Below are 23727 nucleotides of genomic sequence, written 5' to 3'. Positions count from 1 at the left end.
TCTCCTCCTCCTCCTCCTCCTCCTCCTCCTCCTCCTCCTTCTCCTCCTCCTCCTCCTCCTCCTCCTCCTCCTGCTCACTGCTTCTGACTGCTGTTTGCAGCCTGGTGTAAATGACAGTGTCTGCTGCGGCGCTCCGTCTGACAGGAACACATAAACGTTGGCTGAAGGCCGGAGTCGCAGTCTAAAAATAGACGCGGGGAAATAAGCGTAAACAGGGAAATGCTAGGTTGTGAAGCATCGGCCTGTGGAACCTTCAGCCTGGAGAGACGAGCTGAAGCCTGCTTGTTTCTCTGACAACTTCGTCTTTGTCTTTTTTTAACACAAAATCCTGCGTCTTTATTTCTCAACCTCCACTAATTCAGTGAGAAAAGTCCAGAACAACAATTGGTTCTCCAGATGTGTGAGCTGCGTTCACACTGCAAACTAACTGGAGGAAGACGAACTGACTGGAGGAAGACAAACTAACTGGAGGGAGACGAACTAACTGGAGGAAGACGAACTAACTGGAGGGAGACGAACTAACTGGAGGAAGACGAACTAACTGGAGGAAGACGAACTAACTGGAGGAAGACTAACTAACTGGAGGAAGACGAACTAACTGGGGAAGACTAACTAACTGGAGGAAGACGAACTAACTGGAGGAGACGAACTAACTGGAGGAAGACGAACTAACTGGAGGAAGACGAACTAACTGGAGGAAGACAAACTAACTGGAGGAAGACGAACTAACTGGAGGAAGACGAACTAACTGGAGGAAGACTAACTAACTGAGGAAGACGAACTAACTGGAGGAAGACTAACTAACTGGAGGGAGACGAACTAACTGGAGAAGACGAACTAACTGGAGGAAGACTAACAACTGGAGGGAGACGAACTAACTGGAGGAAGACTAACTAACTGGAGGGAGACGAACTAACTGGAGGAAGACGAACTAACTGGAGGAAGACGAACTAACTGGAGGAAGACGAATTAACTGGAGGAAGACAAACTAACTGGAGGAAGACGAACTAACTGGAGGGAGACGAACTAACTGGAGGAAGACGAACTAACGGAGGAAGACGAATTAACTGGAGGAAGACAAACTAACTGGAGGGAGACGAACTAACTGGAGGGAGACGAACTAACTGGAGGAAGACGAACTAACTGGAGGAAGACGAACTAACTGGAGGAAGACGAACTAACTGGAGGAAGACGAATTAACTGGAGGGAGACAAACTAACTGGAGGAAGACGAACTAACTGGAGGGAGACGAACTAACTGGAGGAGACGAACTAACTGGAGGAAGACGAACTAACTGGGAGGGAGACGAACTAACTGGAGGAAGACGAACTAACTGGAGGAAGACGAACTAACTGGAGGGAGACAAACTGACTGGAGGAAGACGAACTAACTGGAGGAAGACTAACTAACTGGAGGAAGACGAACTAACTGGAGGAAGACGAACTAACTGAGGAAGACTAACTAACTGGAGGAAGACGAACTAACTGGAGGAAGACGAACTAACTGGAGGGAGACGAACTAACTGGAGGAAGACGAACTAACTGGAGGAAGACGAACTAACTGGAGGAAGACGAACTAACTGGAGGGAGACGAACTAACTGGAGGAAGACGAACTAACTGGAGGGAGACGAACTAACTGGAGGAGACGAACTAACTGGAGGAAGACGAACTAACTGGAGGAAGACGAACTAACTGGAGGAAGACGAACTAACTGGAGGAAGACGAACTAACTGGAGGAAGACTAACTAACTGGAGGAAGACGAACTAACTGGAGGAAGACGAACTAACTGGAGGAAGACTAACTAACTGGAGGGAGACGAACTAACTGGAGGAAGACGAACTAACTGAGGAAGACGAACTAACTGGAGGAAGACGAAATAACTGGAGGAAGACAAACTAACTGGAGGAAGACGAACTAACTGGAGGGAGACGAACTAACTGGAGGAAGACGAACTAACTGGAGGAAGACGAATTAACTGGAGGAAGACAAACTAACTGGAGGAGACGAACTAACTGGAGGGAGACGAACTAACTGGAGGAAGACGAACTAACTGGAGGAAGACGAACTAACTGGAGGAAGACGAACTAACTGGAGGAAGACGAATTAACTGGAGGGAGACAAACTAACTGGAGGAAGACGAACTAACTGGAGGGAGACGAACTAACTGGAGGGAGACGAACTAACTGGAGGAAGACGAACTAACTGGAGGAAGACGAACTAACTGGAGGGAGACAAACGACTGGAGGAAGACGAACTAACTGGAGGAAGACTAACTAACTGGAGGAAGACGAACTAACTGGAGAAGACGAACTAACTGGAGGAAGACTAACTAACTGGAGGAAGACGAACTAACTGGAGGAAGACGAACTAACTGGAGGGAGACGAACTAACTGGAGGAAGACGAACTAACTGGAGGAAGACGAACTAACTGGAGGAAGACGAACTAACTGGAGGGAGACGAACTAACTGGAGGAAGACGAACTAACTGGAGGGAGACGAACTAACTGGAGGAAGACGAACTAACTGGAGGAAGACGAACTAACTGGAGGAAGACTAACTAACTGGAGGGAGACGAACTAACTGGAGGAAGACGAACTAACTGGAGGAAGACGAACTAACTGGAGGAAGACTAACTAACTGGAGGAAGACTAACTAACTGGAGGGAGACGAACTAACTGGAGGGAGACAAACTAACTGGAGGAAGACGAACTAACTGGAGGGAGACGAACTAACTGGAGGAAGACAGTTACTCGGGTGAGAAGCCGTCGCCGACTCGGCAGTTCTCGGCTGCACTGCCAGCAGAAGGCGGGGCGGCAGCAGTAAAAGAAAAACGCCTCGGTTAGGAAGAGAAGAATCGCAGGAAGCTGCTGCACTGGGAGGAAAACAAACATGTGGTGTGGCGGCCGGGACGCACCCTCACCCTCACCGCCAGAGAGGCTCGGAACCGGGGAGGAACAACAATCGGCGACTCACCGTCAGGAGTTCCTTCTGGAAGGACTTCCTGTCCTTGCTCTCGGCGTTGTTGCAGTCCTCCTTCAGCTTCTCCAGCACCGACGCCACGCGCTCCGGCTCGCTGTCCAGCTCCGCGCGGCAGAAGTGCGGTCAGCGGCAGGTTGACGTAGCCCAGGGCGTCGGCGAAGGCCCGCCAGCTGCCGATGTTCTCCATCAGCACGGTCCTCACCGAGGCGTAGATGTAGGTGAGGAACTTGCAGGGCTTGAGGATCTGCTCCAGCAGCAGCGCGGTGGTGAGGTCGGGCCCGCCGAAGTAGATGGCTTGACTTTCCCCACCACCAGGAGGTTCTTGGCGTGGACCAGGCCCACCTTGCCCTGGTAGTACCCGATGAACCACTCCTTCGTCCACAGCTGACCCTTCAGGCGGATCTTCTCTTCGCTCAGAAGAGCCACGAAGTCGCCCTTTTTGTACTCCAGCAGGTACTGATTCTTGGTCTGTCGGATCACCGTTTTGATGAGTTTCCCGAACTTGAGGTTGTTTACCTTCCTGTCCTGGAACGCGGGGTACTTGGTGGCGACGGCGAGGGGCGACAGGACGATTTTGCCCACTTCCTTCCTCTTGAGGAACCGCCGCTGCACCGAGGTCTTGGGACCCGCCTTGGGCGGCGGCGTCGGCGTCTGGACACAGAACTGCGCCAGAATGCAGTCCAGGTCGTCTTTGACCTGGATCCTCAGCGTGAAGTCCGAGACGTCGTCCGGGTTGCGCGAGGCGATGTTGTAGACGAGCCGGCTGACCTTGCCCAGCTTGACCTGGAAGCCCCGCACCACCCGGGCCTGCTGCTCGCTGGCCTTCACCTCGTAGTTGGCCATGTTGGAGTACACGCCCACGCGGAGGTCTTGCGGCCGGGACAGCACGAACTGATGTTTGCCCCAGAGCTGCAGCGCCACCGCCGGCGCGCACTGCGCCTGCTTGCCGACCTCGCTCACCAGCAGCGTCTTCGGCGCGCAGTCGTGACCGAACATGGCCACCACGGTCTTGAAGGACGGGTGGATGTGTTTGGGGCCGTACACCCCTAAGGTGATCTTCTTCACCACGTGCTCCCAGACGGTGGAGTCCGGCGATATGGCCCGGCCCTGCGCCACCACGCACACGTACATGCACGGCTCCAGGTTATCCAGACACACCTGCACCGTGTCGCCGTACACGTACGCCTGAGGAACCGGAGAGTAAGGTCCCTCTTTGCAGTCACTCCTGACACACAGGACCTCCGTCGTCCCCCGGCTCTCCATTTTCACCACGACCGACACTTTCATTTCCAGGGTCACGGTGGTTCTCGTCTCCATGTTGCTGAGTTTGATCTCCACCACGGGGCTGACGGTGGTGCAGCGGTCGTTGTTGAGCTCCAGCGGCGGGTCCAGCAGAGCTTTGATCGAGATCTGCTGCGTGTCCCCGGGAGCCACGTGGCCCTCGGGTATGTGGATGCCGATGTTGGTGTCGGGAAGCTGGACGGCGCCCCCCGAGCTGTCCAGCCGGCAGACGATGTTGGTCTCCACCGGCTGCGTCTGGCCCCAGCCGGGGCTCTGGCCCAGCGAGTCCAGGTCGTGGCACGACCGTGCCAGCTTGCGGTGCGTGAGCCACGCGGTCCGGAAATCCTCCCTGCTCTGGAACTGCTCGGGCGCCGGCGCTTTGAGGCCCCCGAAGAAACCGCCGGACGCCTGAGGCGAGTCCGACTGGGCCTGCAGGATGGAGAGCTCCGACAGGCTGTAGGAGCGCTTGCTTCTGAAGAACGGGTTGTCTCTGCGCAACGCCGGCCCCGCCCCGACGCCGGCGCTCAGGGGGTTCGGGTTGAAACCGCTGCTGCCAAAACCGTTGATGTCGGCCATGCTGCTGGTGGAGTCGGGCGGCGGTAGAGCGAGAGTGTCAAACAGGAGGAGGTCCACCGATTTCTCACTCGTGTTCTGGTCAAAGGAGCTCTGAGGGCCTCGGCTGAGGAAGGGGTTCGTGGAGGCGTGGTGTGCCGCGAAGGGGTTTCCGTTCTGGAAGGTGGTGGGTTTCAGGATCACGCCCGCCCACTCGCCCAGGAGGTCCATCTCTTTGGCCGCCTCCTCGCTGCCGTCGCCCGCCGTGTCGATCATCCCGCTGTCGCTGAACGACGAGTCTCGGTAGTTGACCGGCTCCACGTAGGCGGCGGGGATGTAGCCCATCTCGGTGTTGTTGTGCGCGTACCACCACTCCCCCCCCGACGAGTCCAGGACGTAGAGGCGGTCCCCTTTGGAGAACTTCAGGGTGGTGAAGCTGGACGGGCAGTAGTCCTTGATGGCGACGACTTCCCGGGCCGTGCCGAACGAGGCGGTGGCGTCCAGGCGTAAGGCACTGGGAGAAGGCACTGCAACCAGAAATGCACGTGATCAGATGAGGTACTCGCCTTGCCTCTACTCGCCTTGCCTCTACTCGCTCGCTTTACATTGCAGTATGATACGGCCGTGGCGGTGGGCGGAGTCATCGCGGTACAAGTAATCCCCGCGGTACGACGCAGAGCGAACGTCCACTGGGTATCAGCTAATACGACCTGTGGACGGCTACGGTGGAGCTTCACTGTCCGGTGTTTCGGTTTCGCTGGTGCCCCTGTTAACTGGTGACTTTGATAGAGGCTGGAGGGAAGAAGGTCATCAGCTAACAGGGGAACCAGTTAATCCGAAACACCGGTGGTATGTATGCGTGGCTTGGACTTCCTCTCTGGATCCATGGTGGATCTTAACCAACAGTCGCTGCTCGGGTCCTTTTCCTGTCCAGACCGACACAATAATCCTCCCAGGATCTACTTCCTGTTCGACTTCCTGGAAGACGTTGAGCCCCAATTGTGTCGGGAACTGAAAACACTCACCTTTATATAATCACCGCATGCCACGCGAGGAGCTTCACACCTCAGCAGCGTTTGATTTATTTGTTTCAAAATTCTAATGAGAAGCTTCCAGTGGGTCCTAATTAAATCTTTGTATTTAGTCAACAGGGAAATTAGTTGTCGGGGAAAACGCCTGGCGACAAAACGGCGTGACGCCGACGAGCCTGTGAAGACGTACGCAAAGTTCCGCCGGCGGTTCATTACGGTTCCAGCAGAACATTTGTGTCGTACGTCAGGTTTCGCAGGTGAAGGTTGTTCGGTAATTGTCCCGTTTTCTTACCAAACACCAGTAAGAGCCGGCCTGCAGACGATCACAGTGGTTCTACGTTAGCTTGTTTACACCGAGGAGAGCCGGCCTGGCCCCCCCCCGCTGTGTTTACGCAGTCGCACTGACAACAAACAAACAAACAAACAACAGACTCTCACAGGTGAGACTTTCCTGGAGGTAAAACACGCAAACTGTTGACAAGACTTCTCACATCAAGTCACTTCAACATTTTATGCGACGTCCCTCTTGTTTGTTTGTTTGTTTGTTTACGTGACAATGATTTCAAGTGGACATGCTAAACTGTTGTTTCTGGTGTTCGTTTCCATGACAACGGCCGGAAACGAGACTCTGGAAACACTCAGTTTAGACCCATTTGACAGTATTTTGAGTTTTGGGGTCGTTTTTTAAAAGACGTTTCTTCTTCCTGGATTTTCCTGCTTTATTCAATAAAGGCGATTCGAACCTCTTTAGCCGTTTTTAGCCGCGTCGTGATTCCTGCTGGTCCTTTGTTCTATATTTTCCCTTTTTTCAAGAATTTTTTTGTAATTTTTTTTCCAGTATTACTTTTTATTTTTGGAATTTTAACTTGTCTTGTCCTTCAGCAGACTCCAGGTGTTCTGGATGTTTGTCTTGTTTAGCAGTTTTGTTTTCTTCCTGGACGTTTGATCGTTTTATAAAATCAGCCTGGAAGGCAAATTAAAACTAGAGCTACACTCAGTAGAGCGCAGGCCTTCGCCAACGCCACGGAACCGAGTTAGCATCACTAGCATGTTAGCCGTTAGCCAATTAGCCTGTCAGGCAGCTACATCGCCCAGTGAAACACCGAGCATCTCCGTGGCAACAGACGAACTGATCTCCTTTGATCTCCCCTTTGAGGATCTGCTTTGTTTGGGATAGTTCTTCAGTTTTTTGGGGGGATTTATTCGGAAACGGTGAAACGTTAGCGTCCGCTCACCTTTGACGTCGGTGAGCGTGGCCTCCGAAACGCTCTCGCCAAGGTCGATGAGCGTCCCCTCAGACCGGCAGCGGGGGAGGGGCGCGCCGCCGCCGCTGTTGTTGGTGGCTCTGATGCGGTGAGCCGCCATGTTGGGGCTCGTCTGGCGTCGTCTCCGGAGCGTCAGCAGCCCGCCATCGTCCCTGAGGGGCCAGAAAGGATCAGGTTACAGGAGGGTCGATGAGGTTTTATTGTGGCGGGACACTTCCCTCAGCGACACCTGACCTTCAGTTACAGATATTTACCTTTGATGCCAAGTTTGCACTTTGATCTTCACATATTTTTGACAACTTCCAATAATAGTAATAACAGTAATAATACAACTCAACATTAATAGCAGTATATAAATACTAATGGGAATATAAGTGATTGTTCATAAACTGTATAAATACTTAAACAGCTATAATATGATATGATGTGTATACATGTGTATTTATAATATATTGTGTATACTTGTATAAATGAAATCCATTCTAATGTTTTTCACTTTATACATGAAATGTTTGTTTTTCACTTTATATACGAAACGTATGATTGTTTTTCACTTTATATACGAAATGTATGATTGTTTTTCACTTTATAAATGAAATGTATGATTGTTTTTTTCTTTATATACGAAACATATGATTGTTTTTTTCTTTATATACGAAATGTATGATTGTTTTTTTCTTTATATACGAAACGTATGATTGTTTTTTTCTTTATATACGAAATGTATGATTGTTTTTCACTTTATAAATGAAATGTATGATTGTTTTTTTCTTTATATACGAAACATATGATTGTTTTTCACTTTATAAATGAAATGTATGATTGTTTTTTTCTTTATATACGAAATGTATAATTGTTTTTCACTTTATATATGAACGTATGATTGTTTTTTCTTTCTATATGAACGTATGATTGTTTTTTCTTTCTATATGAACGTATGATAGTTTTTTCTGTCTATATGAACGTATGATTGTTTTTTCTTTCTATATGAACGTATGATAGTTTTTTCTCTCTATATGAAGGTATGATTGTTCATTCTGTCTACATGAGGTGGACCTGGACTGGTGTGAGGTAAAGCAGCTCAGGCTGATCCAGGTCATCAGGAACTGTTTGCTGCACATGCAGAACTTTTTCTCTCTAATCGCACAACAGAGTCGTTGTTGTTGTTGTTGTTGTTCCTGTTGCAGAACAAGAAGTGTCGCCGCTGCAGCTTCTCACTGACATTCAGCACTTCTGCTTTTTACACACTGGGGGGTTATTCATCTGTGAGGGGGGGGGGGGGGGGGGGGGACTGCTGTATGAGCTTTAATTACACTGGAGACCCTGGATGAGATGAACCTCAATGAGAACCTCACAATGAGAACCTCACAATGAGAATCTCACTGTGAGAATCTCACTGTGAGAATCTCACAATGAGAACCTCACTATGAGAATCTCACAATGAGAATCTCACTGTGAGAATCTCACAATGAGAAACTCACAATGAGAACCTCACAATGAGAACCTCACTATGAGAATCTCACAATGAGAATCTCACTGTGAGAATCTCACAATGAGAACCTCACTATGAGAATCTCACAATGAGAATCTCACTGTGAGAATCTCACTGTGAGAACCTCAGTATGATAACCTCACTATGAGAACCTCAGTATGATAACCTCACTATGAGAACCTCACAATGAGAACCTCACTATGAGAATCTCACAATGAGAATCTCACTGTGAGAATCTCACTGTGAGAACCTCACTATGAGAACCTCACTATGAGAATCTCACAGTGAGAACCTCACTATGAGAATCTCACAGTGAGAACCTCACTATGAGAACCTCACTATGAGAATCTCACAGTGAGAACCTCACTATGAGAACCTCACAATGAGAACCTCACTATGAGAATCTCACAATGAGAATCTCACTGTGAGAATCTCACTGTGAGAACCTCACTATGAGAACCTCACTATGAGAATCTCACAGTGAGAACCTCACTATGAGAATCTCACAGTGAGAACCTCACTATGAGAATCTCACTATGAGAACCTCACTATGAGAATCTCACAGTGAGAACCTCACAATGAGAATCTCACTATGAGAACCTCACTATGAGAACCTCACTATGAGAACCTCACTATGAGAATCTCACAATGAGAACCTCCCAGTGAGAATCTGAGAGCTTCGTCTTCCCCCGGCCCCTGATTGACCCCGGCTGTGTTCCGTTCCAGGACGACTCAGAACTTAAATCCTCCACAAAGCAGTTGGACACATTACTTCTAGTTGAGACGTTCTAACATAACATACACAGTCGCTTTCCGACACAATGAGAACATCATGGAACGGCTGGTGAACGTCCACGTTGGACTGAAGCAGGTCGGCAACATCTGGGGGAACGTCTGCAGCTGGAGCGGCAGGAGGGAAAGTGTCCCACTTCCAGGAGCCGGGCCGTGGAGGGAGACCTCTCCAACATGGCGGCGCCCGGAGGCTTCTACTGTTGTATATCTACGTAGAACACAATGGAAGTGCAGGTCTCCTGCTGAGGCGGAGCAACGACGCCTTTAGTGAAGCTACGTCACTTTTCCTGAGTTTCCAGGCTCCTGCTGACAAACTGTCCAGAACCAGAACCACAACCACAACCAGAACCAGAACCAGTACCAGAAGGGGGACTCCTGTTCTCTGCTGAGACGTTTCCAATGTCCATCCGGCCTCGTCTGCAGCGGGACAAACAGCAGGACAGACGGCGGCCGGGGGGACGGCTCTCTGAAGACACGAGTATAGAATAATAATAATAATAATAATAATAATAATAATAATAATAATAATAATAATAATAATAATGATAATAATAATGATAATAATAATAATAATAATAATAATAATAATAATAATAATAATGATAATAATAATGATAATAATAATAATAATAATAATAATAATAATAATGATAATAATAATGATAATAATAATAATAATAATAATAATAATAATAATAATGATAATAATAATGATAATAATGGTTTCCTGTCACTGTCACAGGTGGGACATGTCTGTCTCTGTGTAGGACATGTCTGTCTCTGTCCAGGAGAAGAGACATTACTGAAGCTGGGACGATGACGCCGGCTGCAGCACGAGGACGAGGACAGACGACGTTGTAAGAGCGTCCAGCCGGGGGACAGGACAGGGACGGAGCTCTGCTGGGACTTTAAGGACGAGTGCTTCTGGACAGGAAGTGGCTGAGGAGGAAATGCCTTTGTGATGAGAGACGTCCTGAGTGTCCACGCCTGTTGCACCTCCTGCTGCTCCTCCTGGTCCTCCTGGTGCACCTCCTACTGCAGCTCCTGCTCCTCCTCCTCCTGCTCCTCCTGGTGCTCCTCCTGCTGCTCCTCCTACTACACCTCCTGCTGCTCCTCCTCCTGCTCCTCCTGCTGCTCCTCCTGCTGCACCTCCTACTGCACCTCCTGCTGCTCCTCCTCCTGCTCCTCCTGCTGCTCCTCCTGCTGCACCTCCTACTGCACCTCCTGCTGCTCCTCCTGCTGCTCCTCCTCCTGCTCCTCCTGCTGCTCCTCCTGCTGCACCTCCTGCTGCTCCTCCTCCTGCTCCTCCTGCTGCACCTCCTGCTGCACCTCCTGCTGCTACCCCTAACCCAAACACCGAGACCTGGACCAACACCAGTTGTAGAGACCAGACCAGCCTAGCAGACCAGACCCGGGGCTTCCTGCCCCACACTGGAACAGGTACTGGAACAGGTACTGGTCAGTCTGGACGCTGCCTTGAACCAGCTGGTCTGAGAGACAATGAGACGATGAGACGACGAGACGACGAGAGGACGAGAGGACGAGACGAGGAGACGAGGAGATGATGAGACGATGAGACGATGAGACGAGGAGACGATGAGACGATGAGACGAGGAGACGATGAGACGAGGAGACGAGGAGACGAGGAGACGAGGAGACGAGGAGACGATGAGACGATGAGACGATGAGACAAGGTCCTCAGGCAGGAAGTGCAGAGAGACGTGAGAAACACAAAGTCGCCCTGCTGGGTTCAACATCACGCTGCTGCACTTTTACTTTATATTTCTATTTGTCAATGTATTTATTTATGAGTTAATTTAATAAATAAAACTTGGGTGTGATAAGAAAGTAGAATTATGTTAATGAGCTATAACAGTTTGTGAATAAACACTAACAACTAAAGTCATTATTTGTTGTTCAACATGAACCTGAATGAGGATATTTAACTTTACTGTGGTACTACCGTGGTACTACCGTGGTACTACCGTAGTACTACGTGGTACTACCGTGGTACTACCATAGTACTACCGTGGTACTACCGTGGTTACTACCATAGTACTAACGTGGTACTACCGTGGGTACTACCGTGGTACTACCCGTGGTACTACCGTGGGTACTACAGTGGTACTGTGGTACTACCGTAGTACTACCGTGGTACTACTGTACTCTACTCTCGCCCTCTGCTCTGTGACTTCATGAACCAGTGGTGAATTAATGTACTGAAGCTCTTTCTCTATTTTCTCTATTTCCCAGTAAAGCGTACTGAACGGAAGTTCCACTCGTCCTCCTGGTTTACCTCTTTATTTCTCCTCCGGCTCAATCTGTCGCTCCACCATATAAACACACCGGGCCGGAACGAGGGATGAAGAATGTGAAGAATGCTGAGCTGCAAACGAAACCCAGCAGAGAGAGAGAGAGAGAGAGAGAGAGAGAGAGGAGAGAGAGAGAGAGAGAGAGAGAGAGAGATGAGTGAGAGAGAGGAGAGAGAGAGGGAGAGAGAGAGAGAAGAGGGGAGAGAGGGAGAGAGAAAGAGAGAGGAGAGAGGAGAGGGGGGAGAGAGAGGAGAGAGAGAGAGAGAGAGAGAGAGAGAGAGAGGGGAGAGAGAGAGAGAGAGAGACGAGGAAGAGGAGAGCAGAGAGAGAGAGAGAGAGAGATCACGCCGAGCTCTTGTTCTGAAATTCACTTGGGCGACTTCTCAATGCTGCCTGTAGTGTCATGAACCCCAAAACAATGGTGGTAACACACACACACACACACACACACACACCACACACACACACACACACACACACACACACACACACCACACACACACACACACACACACACACACACACACACACACACACACACCACACACACACACAGAATCTGAAGCCTTTCCAGCATCGAGGTTCAAAGCCTCAATCTGAACCAATCAAGCGCCACCCTGGCCTTGTTTGTTTTTGTGTTTGTTTGTTTGTTTGTTTGTTTGTTTGCAAACGAAAGAAGGTCAAAGGTCCTCTGCGTATATTTATTTACCATATGACGTGTATTTTAACAATGTTTCGCAAAGTGCAAAGAATATCAACCCGAACTGCATGGAAATGACAAAGATGACTTGTCGTCATACGAGAACAAATCCATTCGATTTTGAGACGCTAACGACAAACCGTTTAGGAATAAATCCCCAAAAACTGTGAAAAATGCAAGGTGGATGAAAGGCTCCTCATGGAGGAGATCAAAGGAGATCGGCGTCTGTTGCCAATGTTTCACACAGGCTAGTTAGCATCGACATGAGCTAACGGCTAACATACTAGCAGTGCTAACTGTGTTCCACAAACAAATGTGGCGTTGGCGAAGGTCCGCCGCTCTACCGAACATAGCTCTAGCCCGTTCCCACGACAACACTTCGAGCGGAAACGCGTGGCTTTCGTGTTTTCGTTTCAGATCGTTACGTGTTTCCGCGGCAACGTTTTGAAAACGACAGAAACAGAAATGTGGTCTTGAAGGGACGACTAGTCCCAGCGAGGACGGACGTGAAGACATTTGGTCACGTCTGCCGGCGAGTCCCAGAAGAAATACGAGTCATTCGACAACGACGTCTCCGTTGCGCAAGTCGTTTCGCCAAACGTCTCGGCCAAGTTTATTCCGGCGCGGCGGAAACGACTCGCTCCAGGGCATCAATCCGCCAGAGTTTATAGACTCATTATCAGGAATATTATATAAGATCGTCCGTCACTGTTTATTTACGTTCTTGTTTTTGCTCCGCGGCCGAGACGCCGTCAATCACCGGGCCGCCGCTCGTCGTCTGTCAGACGAGTCCGGGAGACTCTTTATGGTGAGACGTGAGACGAAGCACCGCCGTCGTCGTCCCGGAACCGACGGGTCAAACTGTCCCAGTTCCTGGACGGATTTTTGTTTTATATTCCGCGGCAGCGTCTTGCTGCCGGCAGCTTTTTCAAGGACCAAACCAACAAACTCGTTTTAATGTCGGGGAAATTAGAAGACGATTCAATCATCTGTAGCGTCTCTCTCTGCTCTGCGCTATGCTAATGTAGACTGGAGACCGAGCTGCTGGCCACTTTGATCATGGTTAGCATGTAGCATGTAGCATCACCGGTGTGTGGGCCTGAAACTGTAGCATGATCGGTGTGTGAGCCTGAAAATCCTTAGCATGTAGCATGTAGCATCTTCGGTGTGTGAGCCTGAAAATCTTTAGCATGTAGCATCTTCGGTATGTGAGCCTGAAAATCTTTAGCATGTAGCATGATCGGTGTGTGAGCCTGAAAATCTTTAGCATGTAGCATGATCGGTGTGTGAGCCTGAAAATCTTTAGCATGTAGCATGTTGCATCTTCGGTGTGTGAGCCTGAAAATCCTTAGCATGTAGCATCATCGGTGTGTGAGCCTGAAAATCTTTAGCATGTAATGTAGCATCTCCGGTGTGTGAGCCTGAAAATCCTTAGCATGTAGCATGTAGCATCACTGGTGTGTGAGCCTGAAAGTGTAGCATGTAGCATGTAGCGTCATCGATGTGTGAGCCTGAAACTGTAGCATGTAGCATGTAGCGTCACAATGTAGTTGTTTTACTATTTTTAAAAAAGGTGTAAAAAGAGCTCAAGTTAATAAAAGAAAAGTGAAACAGGATGTAAGTTTTAACCGTCGTTCGTTCTGACACTTTGTATTTCTCTACCTCCTGCACGTCGTTCTCCTCACGGAGCCCCGCCTCTCGGCCGCCGTGTGAAAACACCCGCCGTCACAAATATTAGCATAGCCGCGGCGCTCCCCCGCCCTGCCGGGCACACAAAGCAGCCGCCGCTGCGCTGGCGTCCTGATGTCAGGCGGTGGCGGTGGCGGGTGGCGGTGGCGGTGGCGGTGGCGGTGGCGGTGGCGGTGGCGGTGGCGGTGGCGGGGCGGTGGTGGCGGTGGCGTTGCACTCGCCCCACCGTGACTCAGCGCCTCCATAATGGCAGCCGGTGTCCCCGACCAGCTGTCCCGTCTCACGCCTGCCGCGGCCGTACGTCACAACTCCTGCTGTAATCAGCTGGAACCGGGCGACACCAAGACACGCTGGTTCTCCCCCACTGGGGGGGAGGGGGGGGGGGGAGGGGGGGAGGGGGGTAATCTGGGATCACATGCACCGGTTCAAACAATGACGGCCATTCAGGTCGAGCTGAAACACAAGACTGGGTGACCCATGATGATGATGAGGATGATGATGATGAGGATGATGATGAGAATGATGATGATGAGGATGATGATGAGGATGATGATGATGATGATGGAAGGATGAAGCTGGGAGATAAAACATCCACACACTGCTTTGAGTACTACTTTGTTAAACACACCCAGACCAGCGAGGGGGGGGGGGGGGTAATCCCAGACGAGACGTAGGAGAACTGAGACGTAGGAGAACTGAGATGTAGGAGAACTGAGTCGTAGGAGAACTGAGACGTAGGAGAACTGAGACGTGGGAGAACTGAGACGTAGGAGAACGTAGGACGTAGGAGAACTGAGTCGTAGGAGAACTGAGACGTAGGAGAACTGAGACGTGGGAGAACTGAGACGTAGGAGAACTGAGACGTGGGAGAACTGAGATGCAGGAGAACTGAGACGTAGGAGAACTGAGACGTAGGAGAACGTAGGACGTAGGAGAACTGAGTCGTAGGAGAACTGAGACGTAGGAGAACTGAGACGTGGGAGAACTGAGACGTGGGAGAACTGAGACGTGGGAGAACTGAGACGTGGGAGAACTGAGATGCAGGAGAACTGAGACGTAGGAGAACTGAGTCGTAGGAGAACTGAGACGTAGGAGAACTGAGACGTGGGAGAACTGAGACGTAGGAGAACGTAGGACGTAGGAGAACTGAGTCGTAGGAGAACTGAGACGTAGGAGAACTGAGACGTGGGAGAACTGAGACGTGGGAGAACTGAGACGTGGGAGAACTGAGACGTGGGAGAACTGAGATGCAGGAGAACTGAGACGTAGGAGAACTGAGACGTAGGAGAACGTAGGACGTAGGAGAACTGAGACGTGGGAGAACTGAGACGTAGGAGAACGTAGGACGTAGGAGAACTGAGTCGTAGGAGAACTGAGACGTAGGAGAACTGAGACGTGGGAGAACTGAGACGTGGGAGAACTGAGACGTGGGAGAACTGAGATGCAGGAGAACTGAGACGTAGGAGAACTGAGACGTAGGAGAACGTAGGACGTAGGAGAACTGAGACGTGGGAGAACTGAGTCGTAGGAGAACTGAGACGTAGGAGAACTGAGACGTAGGAGAACTGAGACGTAGGAGAACTGAGACGTGGGAGAACTGAGACGTGGGAGAACTGAGACGTAGGAGAACTGAGACGTGGGAGAACTGAGACGTGGGAGAACTGAGACGTAGGAGAACTGAGACGTAGGAGAACTGAGACGTGGGAGAACTGAGACGTGGGAGAACTGAGACGTGGGAGAACTGAGATGCAGGAGAACTGAGACGTAGGAGAACTGAGACGTAGGAGAACGTAGGACGTAGGAGAACTGAGACGTGGGAGAACTGAGACGTAGGAGAACGTAGGACGTAGGAGAACTGAGTCGTAGGAGAACTGAGACGTAGGAGAACTGAGACGTGGGAGAACTGAGACGTGGGAGAACTGAGACGTGGGAGAACTGAGATGCAGGAGAACTGAGACGTAGGAGAACTGAGACGTAGGAGAACGTAGGACGTAGGAGAACTGAGACGTGGGAGAACTGAGTCGTAGGAGAACTGAGACGTAGGAGAACTGAGACGTAGGAGAACTGAGACGTAGGAGAACTGAGACGTGGGAGAACTGAGACGTGGGAGAACTGAGACGTAGGAGAACTGAGACGTGGGAGAACTGAGACGTGGGAGAACTGAGACGTAGGAGAACTGAGACGTAGGAGAACTGAGACGTGGGAGAACTGAGATGCAGGAGAACTGAGACGTAGGAGAACTGAGATGTAGCAGAACTGCGACGTAGGAGAACGTGAGACGTAGATCTAGATCACGGTCTCACTGTCTGCTTGCAGAGCTAAATATGGACACACGTCTGGTGTTTCTACAGTTATATATCTATTTATTTAAGCTCCAAATACAAAAAAAACAAAACATTGCGACGCCAAAACAAACGATCAGTTGATCTTTGGAGCTGAGACGTCACACAAATGTCACATATTTATAGTTATGAGACAAAATGAGACACAAGAAAAGTTTTTCTCAATAATCCAAATAAAACTCAGCAGAGAACGTGAACATGAGAGTTCTAGTATCGCGGAACGTTTCTTGATAAACATTCACATGAATTCTGAGACCAGTCCTGGACAGTTTGACCGTCTGAGACGAGTCCTGGACAGTTTGACCATCTGAGACCAGTCCTGGACAGTTTGACCGTCTGAGACGAGTCCTGGACCGTTTGACCGTCTGAGACCAGTCCTGGACAGTTTGACCATCTGAGACCAGTCCTGGACAGTTTGACCGTCTGAGACCAGTCCTGGACCGTTTGACCGTCTGAGACCAGTCCTGGACAGTTTGACCATCTGAGACCAGTCCTGGACAGTTTGACCGTCTGAGACCAGTCCTGGACAGTTTGACCGTCTGAGACCAGTCCTGGACAGTTTGACCGTCTGAGACCAGTCCTGGACAGTTTGACCGTCTGAGACCAGTCGTCTTGTTTGGGAACATCTGGACGTGTTTTATTCAACAGGAATATCAGAAGAACAACAACTGGCTACCGAGACAAGAGACAAGAGACAAGAGACAAGAGACAAGAGAGCTACGTGACTAGTGCTCCTGCTGCTGCACCTCCTCCTGCTCCTCCTCCTCCTGCTCCTGCTGCTTTTTAGTTACTGTGTCGGGAAACAGGAAGTCACACTAGTTACTGTCAGGAAACTGGTGTTCTGATGTTCTGGAGTTCTGATGTTCTGGTGTTCTGATGTTCTGATGTTCTGGAGTTCTGGAGTTCTGGAGTTCTGATGTTCTGATGTTCTGATGTTCTGGAGTTCTGATGTTCTGATGTTCTGGAGTTCTGATGTTCTGATGTTCTGGAGTTCTGATGTTCTGATGTTCTGATGTTCTGATGTTCTGGAGTTCTGATGTTCTGGAGTTCTGATGTTCTGGTGTTCTGGAGTTCTGATGTTCTGGAGTTCTGATGTTCTGATGTTCTGATGTTCTGATGTTCTGGAGTTCTGATGTTCTGGTGTTCTGATGTTCTGGAGTTCTGATGTTCTGGAGTTCTGATGTTCTGGAGTTCTGATGTTCTGGTGTTCTGATGTTCTGGAGTTGTGGAGTTCTGATGTTCTGGAGTTCTGATGTTCTGGAGTTCTGATGTTCTGGTGTTCTGATGTTCTGGAGTTGTGGAGTTCTGATGTTCTGGAGTTCTGATGTTCTGGAGTTCTGGTGTTCTGGAGTGACGGCGGTGGAACATCAACTGAGATCACAGTTCAGGTTTTCATCATGAACGTGAGACACAAACTATACATGTTCCTGGGGACCTGATGGAGGAACCTGAATGACAATAACCACAAGGTGCGGGGAACCGTATGGGGAACAATTCGGGGAACCATATGGGGGGGGTAACGCTCAGTCTGGCTTCAGAACCGTTCCAAAGTAACTAAGTACCCTCTTCGGGTTCAAACACTCCAGAAAGTTCTTTCCTCCTCGTCCTTCATTCTTCAAACTGTTCAGTCATTAAAGGGTTAAAACCTGCAGTTCTACTATCATATATCTATACTTGCTAATATACTTCTTAATACCATAAATCCTCATTTCTGCTCCGTATAGACGATGTTGCTGACGCATGACGTCACGCAGTATTTGTCAGAGTACAAGTACCACGTAGAGTATCAGAGACGATACTGGTATCAGTATCCGAGTATCAGTATCCGAGTATCAGTACCTGATACACAAGTCTTAAATCCATTTGGTTGTTTTTTAAATGAAATTCAAACTGTTGTTGTTGTTGTTGTTGATGCGTCAACATGAACAAAGTGTTAATATAACAGTAGACGTAACATAACAGTGGTAGATTACAGAGTACTGAGTACTTAGTACTTAGTACAGAGTACAGAGTACAGAGTACTGAGTACTTAGTACAGAGTACAGAGTACAGAGTACAGAGTACAGAGTACAGAGCACAGAGTACAGAGTACTGAGTACAGAGTACTGAGTAGAGTACAGAGTACAGAGCACAGAGTACAGAGTACAGAGTACTGAGTACTGAGTGCAGAGTACTGCATACTGAGTACAGAGTACAGAGCACAGAGTACAGAGTACTGTTCCTTCTGCTGAAGTACTGAGTTCTAAATATCCTCCACTTCACCAGAACAAAACCTGCCGTCGCCCAGTTTCACTTAAACTAAAGTATTTTTATTTTTTACTTGTAACTTGTGTAAAGTACAGGAGTCGTTTTCCTCAAATACCAAACGGGAATCGTCTGGAACTCCTGACGTCTCGTCTTCCTGTCAAAACTACAAGCTGAAGTAAAAGTACATTGATTACAGTTATTTGTCACTCAGGCTCTGTGTTTTAGTATTTTCAGAACTTTGCGACTTCGCAGTTCCTCCTGGGAACTTCCTGTTTTACTCCCATTTTAAATATTCCTCATGCTGACTGTCAAAATAAAACTACCACGTTTGGTTGTTATTACGGTTCAGGGGCCCTTCAGGGGGGGGTTCGGGGGCCTTTCAGGGGAGACCAGGGGCCCTTCAGGGGGGGGTTTCGGGGGCCTTTCAGTGGAGACCAGGGGCCCTTCAGGGGAGTTCGGGGGGCCCTTCAGGGGGGGTTCAGGGGCCCGTCGGGGGGGGTTCGGTGGGCCCTTCAGGGGAGACCAGGGGTCCTTCAGGGGGGTTTCGGGGGGCCCTTTCAGGGGGGGTTCAGGGGCCCGTCAGGGGGGGATTCGGGGGGCCTTTCAGGAGAGACCAGGGGTCCTTCAGGGGGGTTTCGGGGGGCCCTTCAGGGGGGGGTTCAGGGGCCCGTCGGGGGGGGGGTTCAGGGGGCCCTTCAGGGGGGGTTCAGGGCCCCAACGCAGCTGCATGAGGAGCTTCTTTCCTCGAAGGTGAGATAAAAAACACGTTCATGTGAAATCAGTTTGAGTTTGAATCTGATGTCAAGGCAACCGAAGCCCCCTGACACACACACACACACACACACACAACACACACACACACCTACACACACACACACACACCCACACACACACACACACACACACACACACACACACACACCACACACACACACTCCATTAGCATTAGCATCATCAGCTCACCGTTACTCCAGTAATTTTGAATATTTCGCCCCTCAACGTGAGAATCAGCCTCCCGGACATGAGGCTTCAGTTCCGGGGGAAGAAAACCTCCGTGACCGGAGCTTCCAGCGGCTCCGGAACACTGACACCCCCCCCCCCCCCCCCCCCGGAGCCACGCCGACAACACAGCCGCCCGCGGAGCTCCGAACCCGGGGGAGACCGGGGGAGACAGAGGGGGGGGGACCGGAGGGGGGGACCGGGGGGGACCGGGGGGGGGGGGGGGGCCGGGGGGACCGTCTTGTTGACGGTCGACGGTGTTTCCTCTCAAATTGAAGCCGTAAAACGTTGCGCGAATCCGGGGAGCGAAAAGTTGCAGCTCGTAGAAACTGTGTCTCCGGGAGGAGGAACGTCTCCCGGTACCGGGGGGGGGGGGGGGGGACCGGGGGGGAGCGGCCGCTCGGAGCGCCGCTCGGAGCGCCGGGAGGCGGGTACCGCGGGGAGACGGCAGCCTACCTGGTACGGAGGAAGTCCCGTTCGTCCCATGGAGGAAAACCAGATAGAGCCGTGGAGTCCGTTTCTACTCCTGATCTCTCTCTCTCTCTCCTCTCTCTCTCTCTCTCTTCCTCCCCTCTCTCACTCTCTCTCCTCTCTCTCTGTCTCTTCCCTCTCTCTCTCTCTCTCTCTCTCTTACTCTCTCTCTGTCTCTCTCTCCTCCCTCCCTCTCTCTGTCTCCTCTCTCTCTCTTTCTTCCCTCCCTCTCCCTCTCTCTTTCTCCCTCTCTCTCTCCCTCTCTCTCTCTCTCTGTCTCTAACTCTCTCTCTCTAACTCTTTCCCTCTCTATCCTTCCCTCTCTCTTTCTCCCTCTCCGTCTCTCTCTATCTCTCTACCTCCCTTTCTCCCTCTTTCCCCCCTGTCTCTCTCTCCCTCTCTCTCTCCCTCCCCTCTCTCTCTCCCTCCCTCTCTCTCTCTCTCCCTCCTAACTCTTCTCCTCTCTCCCTCCCTATCTCTCTACCTCCCTTCTCCCTATCTCCCCTCTCTCCCTCTCTGTCTCTCCCTCTCCTCTCTCCTCTAACTCTCCTTCTCACTCTCTCTCCCTCCTTCTCTCTCCTCTCTCCCTCTCTCTCCCTCTCTATCTCTCTACCTCCCTTTCTCCCTCTCTCTCCCCCCCTCTCTCTCTCTCTCTCTCCCCCCCTCTCTCTCCCTCTCTCCTCCTCTCCTCTAACTCTCCTTCTCACTCTCTCTCCCTGTCTCCCTCCCTCTCTCCTCCCGGGGGGGGGGGGGGGGGGGGATCCTCCGGGGGCTCCTGGAGGAAAGCACCGGGCTGGTGTGACGTCAGCGGGCAGGGGGCGGGGCCTGAGAGGACGTGATGTCACTGGATCCAGCGCTCGACCAGCACATTATTAAAGGTTTAATATCAGAACTGACAGGATTTAGGGAGAAAACCAATTCAGGCAGTGCGTCTGGGAAACTGGGGAAGTGGGAAAGTTACCAGTGGGCAGCCTCTGCCAGTGGGAATTCCCATCAGGACTTCACTGGACCCAGAGCGCAAATAAACAATCCAACACAAAAAAAACTTCTGAGGCTTTTGAAGAAAATGAACCAATTCCTGTGGCGTATCCTGGGAAGTGGGAAGTGGGAAGTGGGAACATTACCAGTTGGCTGGGAAACGGGACACGTTCCGGTATGAACATGATGTCGCTTCACTGGAGCCAAGAAGTGACGGAGTTTTCACAACAACCACAAAATAAAACCCACAATAAAGTTAATCTGCAGATAAATGACAAAGTTTATCACCACATGTAGAAACAAACAAGCAGATTAGATTATTTCCCAGTGGGAAGTTCCCAGATGACGTCTTCTACCACCTACAGGTTCCCACCAGGAGGTGGCGTCACTTTAATGGCTGACGACTGTCCCTGGTGGAGTCGTCAAAATAAAACCACCAAGTTAGATTGTTATTACTGTCACTGTCAAAATAAAACCACCAAGTTAGATTTTTATTATGGTGACTTTCAAAATAAAACCACCAAGTTAGATTGTTATTACTGTCACTGTCAAAATAAAACCACCAAGTTTGATTGTTATTACTGTCACTGTCAAAAGAAAACCACCAAGTTTGATTGTTATTACTGTCACTGTCAAAATAAAACCACCAAGTTAGATTTTTATTATGGTGACTTTCAAAATAAAACCACCAAGTTAGATTGGTTATTACTCGTCACTGTCAAAATAAAACCACCAAGTTTGATTGTTATTACTGTCACTGTCAAAAGAAAACCACCAAGTTAGATTGTCTATTATGGTGACTTTCAAAATAAAACCACCAAGTTAGATTGTTATTATGGTGACTTTCAAAATAAAACCACCAAGTTAGATTGTTATTACTGTCACTGTCAAAATAAAACCACCAAGTTAGATTGTTATTACTGTCACTGTCAAAATAAAACCACCAAGTTTGATTGTTATTACTGTCACCTGTCAAAATAAAACCACCAAGTTAGATTGTTATTATGGTGACTTTCAAAATAAAACCACCAAGTTAGATGTTTATTATGGTGACTTTCAAAATAAAACCACCAAGTTAGATTGTTATTACTGTCACTGTCAAAATAAAACCACCAAGTTAGATTGTTATTACTGTCACTGTCAAAATAAAACCACAAGTTCGATTGTTATTACTGTCACTATCAAAATAAAACTGCCAAGTTAGAGTATTACTGTCACTGTCAAAATAAAACCACCAAGTTAGACTGTTATTACGTTCACTGTCAAAATAAAACTACCAAGTTGGATCGTTATTTCAAAATAAAACTCCCAGTCCAGGAGAACATGGACTGGGAGTCCTGACACCACGGAGGACACTTTGTTCTGATCGTCTCTACTGAGCATGTGCAGAACCGCTGGTTACCACGGCTGGTGGTTTCCATGGAGACGGGGCCGGAGCGTCCCCCTCCCTGGTTCTTCACTTTAACTTAAAAATGTGTAAACTGGGTTCTAGATCTGATTCTGTCCTCTTATCTTCTTATATAAATATAGATATTATATATACTGTATGTACACACACACACACACACACACACACACACACACACACACACACCACACACACACACACACACACACACACACACACACACACACCGTTTTGGGGGAAAAAGACAGGAAAGTAGAGCGGCGAGATGGAGACGTCTGGTGTCCGTCCCTGAGTGGAGGCGGGGCTGGACGGAGACGTCTGGTGTCCGTCCCTGAGTGGAGGGCGGCGCTGGACGGAGACGTCTGGTGTCCGTCCCTGAGTGGAGGCGGGGCTGGACGGAGACGTCTGGTGTCCGTCCCTGAGTGGAGGCGGCGCTGGACGGAGACGTCTGGTGTCCGTCCCTGAGTGGAGGCGGCGCCTGGACGGAGACGTCTGGTGTCCGTCCCTGAGTGGGAGGGCGGGCTGGACGGAGACGTCTGGTGTCCGTCCCGGAGTGGAGGCGGGGCTGGACGGAGACGTCTGGTGTCCGTCCCGGAGTGGAGGCGGGGGCTGGACGGAGACATCTGGTGTCCGTCCCGGAGTGGAGGCGGGGCTGGACGGAGACGTCTGGTGTCCCGTCCCTGAGTGGAGGCGGGGCTGGACGGAGACGTCTGGTGTCCGTCCCTGAGTGGAGGCGGCGCTGGACGGAGACGTCTGTGGTGTCCGTCCCTGAGTGGAGGCGGGGGCTGGACGGAGACGTCTGTGGTGTCCGTCCCTGAGTGGAGGCGGGGCTGGACGGAGACGTCTGGTGTCCGTCCCTGAGTGGAGGCGGGGCTGGACGGAGACGTCTGGTGTCCGTCCCTGAGTGGAGGCGGCGCTGGACGGAGACGTCCTGGTGTCCGTCCCTGAGTGGAGGCGGCGCTGGAACGGAGACGTCTGGTGTCCGTCCCTGAGTGGAGGCGGCGCTGGACGGAGACGTCTGGTGTCCGTCCCTGAGTGGAGGCGGCGCTGGACGGAGACGTCTGGTGTCCGTCCCTGAGTGGAGGCGGCGCTGGACGGAGACGTCTGGTGTCCGTCCCTGAGTGGAGGTCGGGGCTGGACGGAGACGTCTGGTGTCCGTCCCTGAGTGGAGGCGGGGCTGGACGGAGA

The 23727-nt window shown here is 50.4% G+C and overlaps 1 protein-coding gene across 1 annotated transcript in view; it reads right to left on the bottom strand.

Annotated features, from left to right (window-relative positions):
• Window positions 1-20201, bottom strand: part of LOC308131368 (SH3 domain-binding protein 4-like) — a gene marked incomplete at its 3' end in the record, with an annotated part of 33668 nt that extends 13467 nt beyond the window's left edge. The window contains 5 exon segments of the mRNA XM_080498096.1: window positions 2975-3100; window positions 3102-3277; window positions 3280-5340; window positions 7080-7261; window positions 20139-20201. Of these exon segments, the coding sequence (XP_080354222.1) occupies window positions 2975-3100; window positions 3102-3277; window positions 3280-5340; window positions 7080-7209 (2493 nt within the window). The 5' untranslated portion in view covers window positions 7210-7261; window positions 20139-20201.
• Window positions 20202-23727: the final 3526 nt, after the last annotated feature.

Source organism: Blennius ocellaris (assembly GCF_963422515.1).
Source record: "Blennius ocellaris genome assembly, chromosome: 6".
NCBI classification, from domain to species: Eukaryota; Metazoa; Chordata; class Actinopteri; order Blenniiformes; family Blenniidae; genus Blennius; species Blennius ocellaris.
This window is presented reverse-complemented; position numbering and strand designations above follow the sequence as displayed.